This window comes from Lynx canadensis, chromosome D1, assembly GCF_007474595.2.
Source record: "Lynx canadensis isolate LIC74 chromosome D1, mLynCan4.pri.v2, whole genome shotgun sequence".
Lineage (NCBI taxonomy): Eukaryota > Metazoa > Chordata > Mammalia > Carnivora > Felidae > Lynx > Lynx canadensis.
The window spans coordinates 72,579,698-72,591,804 of NC_044312.2; the positions used below are offsets into that span (position 1 = coordinate 72,579,698).

The following is a 12,107-nucleotide window of genomic DNA, read 5'->3' on the forward strand; positions in this document are numbered from 1 at the left end:
AATTTATTTTCTAAAAGTTTTTGTCTTATTATGAAAGGCTATGCTTCATTTTTATTTTAAATACCTTCTCCCAAAGGAAAAAAAACATATTCTGGTCTCAACATTCCTGTTTTGCCAGTAGGTCTATAAATAAATAAAATCAAGTTATAAGAACAATTGATTTATTTAAATTGTTTAAACCATGATCCCATTATAAGCTTTCTAGCTTTTAAGTAAAATAGCTGTGACCAAAATCAAAAGTATATTTCAGCTGCTAAAGAATTATTTAAGTTATGCCCAACCCTCTGTCTATAGATATATGTCTATAGATATAGATATAGATAGATGTTAGATAGATAGATAGATAGATAGTTAGATAGGTAAGTAGATAGACAGTCCAAATAACTTAGAGTTCACATTTAATCTGTGTTACACTGTATAAAGCAGTATTTCTCAATCTTGATTGCCCTCTAGCATCATTTAGAGAGTTTTTAACAATCTTCTATCAGGACTGTACCCCAGACCAATTAATCAGAACCTCTGGGGTGTTACCTAGGCATTAGTATTTTTAAAAGGCGTCCATGTGATTGCAAGGTACAACCCAGATTGAGAACCACTAGCATCAAATGCTGTCACTCACTGCTCACTTTTGTCCGCTGGAGAGGGGAGCTGTAAAGAAAAGTATTAACATTAAAGGTCCTGACCTTCAATATAAAGACATAACTTTAAAGCCCTCAGAAAGTAAAATAATTAACTATCTAAGAAGTTTATATGTAAATACCAAAAGAGTCACTCAGCCATGAATACATTTCATACTACACTACAGGAAGATTCCAATTATGTTCTTTTTATCTCTTTCCTTGTGGGTATGCACCCACAGTTGTAGTAGTTCTGGGATATAAACCGGTTCTAATGGCAAATCTTCAATTTTTTTTCTGTTTAGGGACAAAGAGCATGTAATGAGATTTTAGATATTAGATATTATTATCTACATTTTACAAACTAGGAAACCAAAGTGCACTAAGATTTATTCAAGTCACAAAAAGGACAAATTGAGACACAACCTGGAATGTTGGAAATAGCACTAGACAGGGAGTCAAGAAAGTTGGGTCCCACTCACAGCTCTGCCAATATTTAGCTTTTTAAGCTTGGACAAGTCTGTGGTTTCAGCATCCTTGTGTAAATTAAAGGATTTGGACTGGAGAAAGACTTGCAAAGAAATTTCAAAGGAAAACAAAACTGGGGACATATATATGTATTGGGGAATGTCTTATTTCACCAAGTAAACCACTGGAAAACAAAGTGCATGCCATCTATTTTCACCTTTACTTCATAAACAGAAAAGGCATTTTAATTCCAAAGGAAGAAAAAAAACCCATAATGTCAGGGTTAATTTTTAGTATAGCTTAATGACAAACTCACGGTATTGTTGTCCACCAGGGATAGCCACCGACCCTCCCCGTGATGAGTGAATGAGAATCATGAGGACCTCTAGATGATGTTCCCAAGTTTAACCTTCTACAATTCATTATTGAAGAACTACCTTCATCATTTTTGCCATACCCAAGTACCCAACTATTATTTGCTTATGGCTTTTATTTAAATTGACTTATTTTTGCTTAAATACATTTATTTCAAAGGAAACTTTATATCATTACCTCGAATAGAAAACTAAAATCTCTTGTCATAAATAGAAGATAACCAGATAAGTATTAAAATCCAAGTTTTATATTATTTAATTTTATTTCCTTTTACTTGTAGCTCAATACTATTGCCTCCAAAGACTCTGAGCCTAAAATGTTCTCTCTCTCTGTCTTCCCTATGGAGAGAGATTAGCACATCCTAGAAAGGTATTAAAGACTAACACTAAACTGAGCCCTCAATGTAATCAGAGAGATCAAGAAAAAAATAGAAGAGAGCCTCCTTTTCCCCATGGGATTGATTCACTATTACGTAATGTCACATGCTGACACCACCTAGATCATCTGCCACTCTGCTACTCCTGCCTCTGAAGAGGTAATGTACTCTCCCTTTTTCACTAACGCCAGAAAGAAGCAAAGACTTTAGTTTCCCAGAATTTTTAGTATTGGTAGTTAGAGACAGCGGGCTGGGGAGTGGAGTCTGAGAAAAGCACAAGAAGATAACATAGAGAATGGAGGGTCACCTAGAGGGGGTTAAGGAAACCAAAGCATAGTGCCTGGAAAGCACTGAGATTCAGGGTCTGGTCTGCTGAAAGATCTTTGCCATAGGCCGCATTTAGAAAACAGACAGCAAGCAGATTAATAACTCCATATAGCAGCTCATAGGATCTGGGCAAGTATCACTTCTTATTTTTAGATCCACTCCAACTTTAACAAACAGTCTAGCATGGTTAACACGGAGTTTCTAATCCACAGAGAATTCACATTTTTAGCTGCGAAGGCCCTTGCTATTCATGAATTATAGCAGCTTTACCTATTCTTTATAATTCAGAAACTTCATTATTAAAATGTTTGAAGCAAGCTACGGAGCATCTATCATTACTTAAAAAGTTAATTAGATTACATAAAAGAAATAATTAGATTTGCATTTTTATCTTGGTTTTAAACTTCCAAAGAAGATCACAACAGCCTGCCTGTGGGCAATTAAAAACAGCATACAGCAGAGAAATAGAGGAGAAAGGGTCTGTTTTTCCTGGCTAATTCATGATTGAGGATAGAATTACAAAATATTTTAAGGGCTTGCTGAAGCTGGGGGCTAATCCTAGACTTCTAAGCTTTGTTTATAACTCTCATTTCATTGCAAGAGAGCATCAGATACATGTGCAGTGCCAATAGTAGTATCAAATTACTTCCAGTGGGTTTACTCAGTCCTGTTCAGAGGCTGTTGGAAGGAGATTCGTTACCTGATCAATAACACAAAAAAAGGACTATTGGCTAGAGTCAAAACAGGAGCACTGTAATTGCTTTTTGTTTACCAATGCTAAATACAATTAACAAAGAGGTACAACATAAGACAGAGGGACTACATGAGCCCGGAGCGCTCCTGACTTTCATCAGTCTTATGTTGGTTCCTCCAGCCATCTCCAAAAGACAATAAATGCCAAGGTCCAGCTCTTAAATTAGAGGTCACTTAGATATTTAATGATGAAGCATATCTTTAAATATATATCTATTATTATTATCCCAGCAAAAAATTAATTAACCAGGTCATACAGGCCATGAAGGCTAATGTACAAAGTAATTATTTCTGATCTTTAGACAACTACTTCACATAAAAAGGTAGTCCTTATTCTGCTCAGCAGATACCTGAAATGCCTGTAGTTAATCATATTGAAGGAAACAAAGGCAAGGTTTATCTCCTTAAAAGGTGAAAGTCCATCTCAAATTATTCTGTTTAATGGTTTAAGAACAATTACCTCCTTTCTTATAATATTAGCATCTCTTCTGGTTACCAGACAGGAAGAAGAACACATATCTAATGGTGCTCTCCCATGACAAACACACAGAGACACACAAAACATATGAAGAGCACACAGGAATATATTGTAATCAAAATGGAAAACACTGTATATGAAAAAATAGTCATATACTCTTAAGAACAGAGTAACGTCTCAGTGAAGAGACAAATACTTGGCTTTGTAAATAAGCAGCATGTATTACCACATTTAAAAAGGACAGCTTTCCGATGAGACAAAGAGTATGTGCAAAGCAGCAGCAATGACATTTGGTTCAGGCCTCCCACAGATGGAATTTGCCATCTAATGTATGTATTAAATGACTAGGGAAGGGCAATGAATATTGTACACTAATTGTAAAGATTAACAAAAAGCTAAGAATTTCAAGTTTCACAATTAAACTTAAAAAGGCATGTGTATACGAATTCATGAAATCATTGGCCCTGGCCCAGGAAGCCAAATGCCCAGGTAATACCCCAGCCAGCCAGTCTACTGTTAGGAGACCACTGTTGTTCCATCAGCAATGTCAGGAGAGGACACAGCCTATATAACACACAATATAAGCCATTTGAATAACTCTAAAATTGGGGTTTGAAGAGACTATATTTTATCAAAAACTCAAAAAGTAAGCTTCTTACCAAGATATTTTCATGAGCTAAATTCTCCTCCAAAGATTAAATTTTAGCAACAAAATTCCATCAATGTTTCCTAGCAACATGCTATTGAAACCAAAGAATGTAGGATGTCGTATCCATGAAGAATAACTTCTCTAGATTCAAAAACCATGATATGCTCAATTGAGGTTGTGTAAATAAATATATAGGTGGATCAAGAAAGTAGGATTTATAAAGTATTTTCTCCTTTGCTTAGACTAGACTTACATGTACTGGTTGATTAAAATACTGTAAATATGCTTTGATGTGTCCAATAATTACAAGTGAATTTTGTTTACCTGTCAACATAACTCATAAATAAAATGCTACAAAAGACTGGCTAAGATACTCTAGTGCAATGGTAGGGGACAAGGAGGATGAAATTACTGAAGCAGTCATCTGTCCTTTGGAATTAAAGGATGAGAACTGGCATTCCCAATTCCAAGGATCATATTCCATATCTATTCCATACCTATTCCATATCTATTAGTTTGGCTTTCCATACACTTGATGAAAACTGTGCTATTTTTGTCCTGGAAGAATCAAAAATGTCCAACTTTTTCTGGGCTCTATATCGGGGGAATTACTTAATATGAAACAAATTAGAGGAATCACCATTTTCCCCAAAGCACAAACAGAGGGATTTGAATTCACTAAGCAAACAGCCTCCTAAAAGATCTGTTAATATTAAAGCATTTTAATAATCATTTAAAGTTATTAACCTGATTTTTTAATGGCAAAAATTGACTCATCAAAAAAATAAAAACATTGATTCACAAAGTCATTCATCTTGCTTTCTAAACATGGTTCACATGGTCTTAAATGTATCTCTTTGAAAATTTAGTTAGAATTTACCAAGGCAAAAGTATGTTAAAAATTATACTTAAGGAAGAAAAAAAATAATATGGTTTTTAACTACATATATAAGTTTTGAATGATTGCACATAAAATAAGCATGGGGACTTTTACAATACTGTTTTCATCATGTCTTCTTCCCATCTCTAAGGAAAAGTCCTGATTTCAATTTGTACAAGCCATTCAGGTTTTCATTTGCTTCCATTACAATAGGTCCAGATGTGTTGGTGTGTGGTTATTGTAAGAGGTTAGACACTCTTCCTTTTCTTTCTATTATAGTTTGCAAAATCAGGAACAACAGTACTGATTCACAAGTCAGCATTCTGAACTATAAGCAGACAGCAATCCTGAATGTAACCAGCTGATACTCATGATCCATAGCCAACTGCCATGGCTTAATCTCGCTGATTTTGTTAGCTAACAGGTTCTAGGACTCAAGATTTAAAAAGAAGAAAGAAGGTCAAACTTGCTCAAATGGTCTCTGTATACATTTGTTCTCAGAAGGGAAAGTACGTTTTGTACTCACCTTATTTTACTCTTTGTTCTGTTTTGTTGTCAAATAGGAGAATGTTTCTTTCATGATAGAAAAATGCGTGCAGCATCGCTTAAATCTCATATCTTGCTCAAAAAAACTGTACTAAAATTAGCCTACCAATAATCTCTCCTAAATTGGATCATGTCTATATTTTATCAAAAACCATATTTGAAAAATACGTTTAATCCATTCCCCTTCCCCCAAAACACCTGAAAGTCTGAATATCAAATACCTGCTTCCTAAGTGTCAGAGATAAATATGTTTTGTGTAAGGAATATTTTTAAGCGTTTGAAAAATTCTTCGAATGGTCGCACACTGATAAGATAAATACTGACAAGATATGCAGTAGTAACTGCGGTAGCTCAGGACAGAACAAACTATAAATACAGGTTATTGCTTCCTGTTATTTTTTAAATATAAATTCTTATTACGAAGATTCCTGTATTTCTAAAGTGAATGCAGCTCTGACACTTTGAATCTGTCTCTGATTTTATAATTTACACAGCTGAGATCAAGTGCTGATTAGCTTCAATTTTTAAAAATTTAAACAACGAGAAATATCCAAGATTTTAAAAGTAATTAAACTTCTATTAGAAAACCCGAAAAAACAATTTTCCTATCTTCTCAAATTAAACATTCCGATGAATAATATTTTAACATCATATTCTATAGTTTCCTGAAGAAGGCATCAATTTCATGTGGTAAAGTTACAACTAAAATCATATGTTATCAATAAATGCTATTTCATAAAAATGCTGTGAACTGATTTGGTTGCTATTCATCTGACATCCTCAGTACCACAAAACAAACATCAATTAAAACAGCCACTTGTTAGAAACACCAGTGGACTGACAAGTGAAATACATTCAAAATAAATAAAGAAGTAAGTAATGAAGATGTAGAAAAACACTAACAATAAATAACTGATAAGGGAACATCTCAGGAAACTTCTTCCATTCCTGCTTTACAAATAGGAGAAACAGAGAGAACTAAATGATCAGGTTATTTAACACCTACTGAGTTCTTAGAGAGGAATCCAGAGAAAAATGTAGGAAACCACAGGCTAAAAATCTTGACCTTAGCAGTAGGAGCTACACTGAAAATTCTAATAAGGGCAGAATCAGGGAACACCTGGACAGTTATTTAATTAAGGATCTCAGCATGAGTTATAAAAGAGATAAGATATCAGGAGGAGAAATTATTCCAAGATTTCATTGTAAAAGCTGACTGTCAAAAATGCCAGAGACATTCCATCTCCCCTGTATTTGGACTCTATTTTGAAACACACAGACTTGTGTATGAAAGATAGAATCAGAACTAATTAAACAACAACAACAAAAACACTGGTTAAAACCCTCAGGTGAAGATAGCTGGACAAAATGCCAAATGAGGTACAAGTACTTCTTCAGGCACCAAATTGGTACTTTAAATGGAACACCAAGTATGATTAAGAAATGAAGCAAGGCTCTAAGTTAACACCACTGGCTTTCACCAATGAAAGAGTAGAAGAGTAAACTATGACTTTATGTGAATTAATATTTTTTTCAATACAGTAAGATATATGGGGCGCCTGGGTGTCGCAGTTGATTAAGTGTCTGACTTCAGCTCAGGTCATGATCTCATGGTTTGTGAGCTTGAGCCCCACATCGGGCTCTGGGCTGACAGCTCAGAGCCCGGAGCCTGCTTCAGATTCTGTGTCTCACTCTCTCTGCCCCTCCCCTGCTTGTTCTCTCTCTCCCTCTCTCTTCTTCTCTCTCTCTCTCTCAAAAATAAATAAAACTTAAAAAAAAAATAAATACAGGAAGGTATAATATTACACTCAAGCAAAGGAATAATATAATTCACAATATACTGTCCCAACTAGGCTGAATAACAGATCCCAGAGGTTAGAAAATATCCACAGCTGGCTCAGTTGGTTAAGCATCTGACTCTTGGTTTCAGCATAGGGCATGATCTCATGGTTCATGAGTTTGAGCCCTACATCGGGCTCTGCACTGACAGCACAGAGCCTGCCTGGGATTCTCTCTCTGCCCCTCCTCTGTTCTCTCTCAAAATAAATAAAGCAAGAAAAAAGAAAAGAAAGAAAGAAAAAAAGAACAGAAAAAAAGAAAAAAAGAAAAGAAAAGAAAAGAAAGAAAGAAGAAAAGAAAGAAAAGAAGAAGTGAATGAAAACAAAGACAGCAAAAGAAACGATGATGAATATAAAGAACATAGAATAAGAAAAAAGAAAGAAATAACGAAAGAAAGAAGAAATAAAGAACAAAAAGAGAAAGAAAAGAAGGAAAAAAGAAAGAAAAAGAAGAGATATGAAGAACAAAGAAAATATACCAGCAACCAAAGAACCACAGAGGCTGTGGTGGGCACACATAAATTTGGGATGAGTATTCCTGAGGATTAATCACCAAACAGTTCCTTATTTTATGGCTTTCTAGAAGTCACATACCTATGTTCCTATTCAAAAGTGAAGGTCAGTTCCCTTACCGATCTCAGAGAGCCATTAGTTAAATTAACCATCAAGTTTCTAAAGGAATGCCAGAAATCAGAATCCCTTCCCAGACCATTGTAATCATTATCTATGCATTTGTGTTACAGTGCCACAACAAAAAAGGGGAATTTTTAAATTGTGTTACAATTATTTGGGAACACGTTTTTCTTCCTTTCTAGATTGTAAGTTCCTTGAAGACACATAATTATTCATTAATGTTCACACTCCCTACAGCACCTAGCAGAAATGCAGTTACTATTTCTTAAAGAACAAATTAATCATTATCAATCTTTGCCCAGGTCATAAGACTCTTCTCATAACTGACCTACTCAGACAGTCCTAACAAGCAAATAAGTATAAGCTTCTCCCTGTGATACTATTAAGACGGTAAAATACAAAGCAGAAACTGGTTTGTGGCAATAAAAATAGCATGTGTGTGCTACCTTTGAAACCATTTAGGTTTCCACTGGGTTGTGCTAGGCAAATGGCAGAAGGAAAAAGAGATAAGGTTTATTCTGTTTACGTGTCACATCAGAAAAGAATGCTTAGACCACCACGCGGTCGATGTTTCCTACATCCACTCATACAATTTTATACAACCTCCTTGAGCAACAGCCCTGTAAACAGGAAAGGGGCACATTTGCAGCATTTTCAATTCCGTTTTCAAGGAGGAAAGTATCTAAGTATAATCAGCCGAGAGTAATAAAATACACTGACCTGGATCTGTTGCTGCAGGAGATTAATTTTGTGCTGCTGCTGCAGAAGTTGCTGCTGTTGTCTTGCAATCTATCAGAAATAAAGTTTCATTAAGTTCAAATGAAATGCTTGCACCTTTGCCATTACCCCAGGTATCTCTCTTGGAATTGCAAGAATGCTTTACTGTACTTCTATGTGAAACAGTTCCTATAAAATGAGAGAGGCAGACTTAGTAAGTTGGAGAAAATGAAAAATTTCAAACAGGTGCCGCCTCTCTGCTTACCCCCTAAATCTCTCTCTGTAGATGAACAGGACCCCTTGTACGACATTTGTGAGCAGTTCATCCATATCTGCAATGGTCGTCGGGAAAGAATGGGAATTTTGAAATCTGATCTTTGGACAAAAAAGACAGGAAAACTCTGGCTACATTTTCTCAAGAGCTTAATTTGGATGTAAAAAGTAAAATCTGTAAGAAAAGACAGGAAATAACTTTCTATTACTTACAAACATGGTCTATTTGGTGAAATCTTTTCTGAAGGGAAGATTTTCAGAGCTGATAAAACTTACAAATATTGTCAAGGGAATGCAAAAGAAAACAGCAAAAACTCAAATCTTTCCTTTTTTCTTGTTGATGTCACACATACAAAGCATTTTTTAGAAACAAAATTCAATATTCATCCATTTATCCTTTTGAGGGCAATGTGTTCATTTTAAAGGTCACGATCCACATATGAGTTTTACCTTCATCCAAAATCAAATTCAACATGTTAACATGTAATCTGGCCTATATAAAGAAATATTAACCACCTAAAGCAGGCTCTGTGGAGGATCCGAATCTGCCCCTCAGAAGAGCAAACAACTCCTTTAGCATAATGGTGCTTACTATAAAACATGAGGAAGGCATCAGGCTGTTTATTGCCTCAAAAGCTGAAGTCCGGGGGATACCCCTTATGAGAACACACTGCCAGCGTAAGAAGCTAGACCGAGAAGTGGCCCCAGATTACTTAGAAGGCCTTGGTTTTGTAGTGCCCTATAGGTAAGAGTTACAGCTTTTTTGTTCCTATTTCTTCTATTTCCAAAAGCCAATATTCTAGAATGGGCAATCTTAGAAGTAGCAATGAAGGTGGATCAGCCTTCAACTATATATTTCTTGAGTCTTTTTGATGCTTTAGCCTAGAATAGAGGGAAACACCCAAATCACATTTCATTGAGCCTGAGATAACAAAAAATAGCAGTCTACTCCAAAATGTTGTTTTGTGGTTTCTGGTGATGACTGGCTCATACTGGAACTCATGATAAAGCTGCCCCTATCATAGGCTAGAGTTTGAGAAGTGGGACTACTCCCCTCCAAAGCTTTATAAGCAAAACAGAAACACTGTGTAATCAGATTGGAAAGGCTCAGTCTGCTTGTCACTATTCAAATCAGAAATGGGCAACTCACTCGGCAACTCTAGGTATAGATGTGGGACCCTCTGAATATTTATTTCCTCTTAGCAAGCCAGTGAAACACTACTAGGCATCTAATATTGATGGTCCCTCCTAAATGATAAAGTGCTGCATAGAAATGCATCCAAAACACCACAGTGCAATTACTATCACCCACTCTAGACGTATGGGTTTGACACAGTGAAGTATGGTACATAAGCACCATGTGGCTCAAATTCTGAATTTTATTTGCCAATCGGTTGAGCTACATGCTCGCTTCATTGAGCATGACAACCTAGTTTTAAGTGTCATTTAATTTTCATTTTGAAATATAATTACAAAGTGTTCACTGTAAGATATCACTCGTCTGCAAATGTGTCAAGATTAATTTGTGCTAGCTTATTCACAAGTGTCAATAGTTAATTACTGTGTCATCTCTGGATGGCTAAATGACATTCTAACTTCTGATTTTTTACAGTGTTCCTTTATGTTATTTTCCATTAGGGGCTGAGTCCATATTCCTACATGTGGGCAAATATTCAAGCATATAAAATACCAGACGTCACAACTCATTAAAATCAACAGAGCATATATTGCTCTATATACCCCTATAAAATACATTTAACTGAAAAGATAATTCCAGTAATAATGTCAGATTTCTAAAAACTGCACATTAATTTGGGTCCATCTGATCTAAAGCATCAGGGACTACTCTATAGGATCATTGTTATTAGATTAATGTACTCTTATGAGACAGGAAAAAGGTTTGGGAAAGTGATTTATTTTTTAAAAGATATACACTTAAACTTTGCTATTTTTTCTTCTTTCTCACTTCTAAATCAATGAAATCAAATTCTTAGAGGAGCCATGTGCTAATTTGTTTTCAATGATTTACCTATGCTATAAATAGAGTGACCATATAATTTATCATTCAAACCCGGCCAACTTTTGCAAGTGGAATAGGGGTTATTAATAATTACTCTGGGAAACAGGCATTAGCCATGGTTATTCTGGGAAAACTGAGGCCTATGGTCACCTTAGCTTTAAAGTCAGAGAAAATCATGGGACCATAAGCTTAAAGATCTTCAAAGTTTCTCTAGACCAGGACCCTTCTTTCCGGATGAGAAGAGTAGGCCCAGAGAGAAGCAACTTACTCATGGGTAAACTACACTAGGATTACATGCGATGCCTGTGTGAATGAGTCCCTAAGTAATTAATCAAATCCAAATGTTCTGGAATAACGTTATCACTTTCAGTTATGCCCCGTTGCTATGATGCCTTTCTTTGTTCTCCACATATCCCCTCAGTATTCTTAAAGACCCTGGATTTCCAGAAGGCTTCTTCCTTTGTTTTTCCATCTTTCTCTTTCCTTCTTCTTTTCTTCTTCTCCTTCTTTTTTTAATTTTTTTTTTTATTTCTAGGAATGCTTATGACAAATAAACCAATCAATGTGATTACTCGCTGAGCTTGGCGCATTCCACCTCTCCAGTTCATCAGCTCCTTTTGCAGGGCTCACCTGTTCTTGCTGTTGGCGAGCAAGGTCCATTTGCTGCCGTTGTTTCTCAATTTGTGAGGCTGCCAGTTTTTTCTGTTCATCATGCGCTGCCAAGAGCTGCTCCCGTAAACTGATCAGCTGGGTAATCATTGTAGAGAGTTGCCGTTCTTTCTCTGCCAGGCTCTCAGGTGTACCTAAAATGGAAGTGAGAAGATATCTCACAAGTTTGAGAAAAGTCTGAATGAATTGGGGAAAAGTGGAGGGCGGATTTAGAAAGGGACTACCCTAAGACACTTAACCATCTGGGACAGTAACTGGAGGTTACTGTGAGTATAGGAACACTACAGAGTATCAGTGGAATGAACACCAGAGTTAGTCACCGACCTGCCAATTAAAAGTATCATTGTTAATAAAATTCTCGCTCTTCCCTCTGGCTCTTTAAAACAAAACAAAACAAAACAAAACTAAAAGCAGAACTATCCCCATTCTCGCCCTTTTACCATATTCCCTCTCTCTCACCCCCCCACCCCTACTTATCCCCACCAAAT

The 12,107-nt window shown here is 36.0% G+C and overlaps 1 protein-coding gene across 9 annotated transcripts in view; it reads right to left on the minus strand.

Annotated features, from left to right (window-relative positions):
• The window catches only part of SOX6 (SRY-box transcription factor 6), a 620,069-nt gene that overhangs the window by 193,248 nt on the left and 414,714 nt on the right, over window positions 1-12,107 (minus strand). For all 9 annotated transcript variants that reach the window (XM_030330807.1, XM_030330815.1, XM_030330812.1 and 6 more), the window contains 2 exons: window positions 11,581-11,753; window positions 8,661-8,729 (listed from right to left, as the gene is read on the minus strand). In XM_030330807.1, coding sequence (XP_030186667.1) covers window positions 8,661-8,729; window positions 11,581-11,753 — 242 coding nt within the window. The remainder of the gene's footprint in view (window positions 1-8,660; window positions 8,730-11,580; window positions 11,754-12,107) is intronic.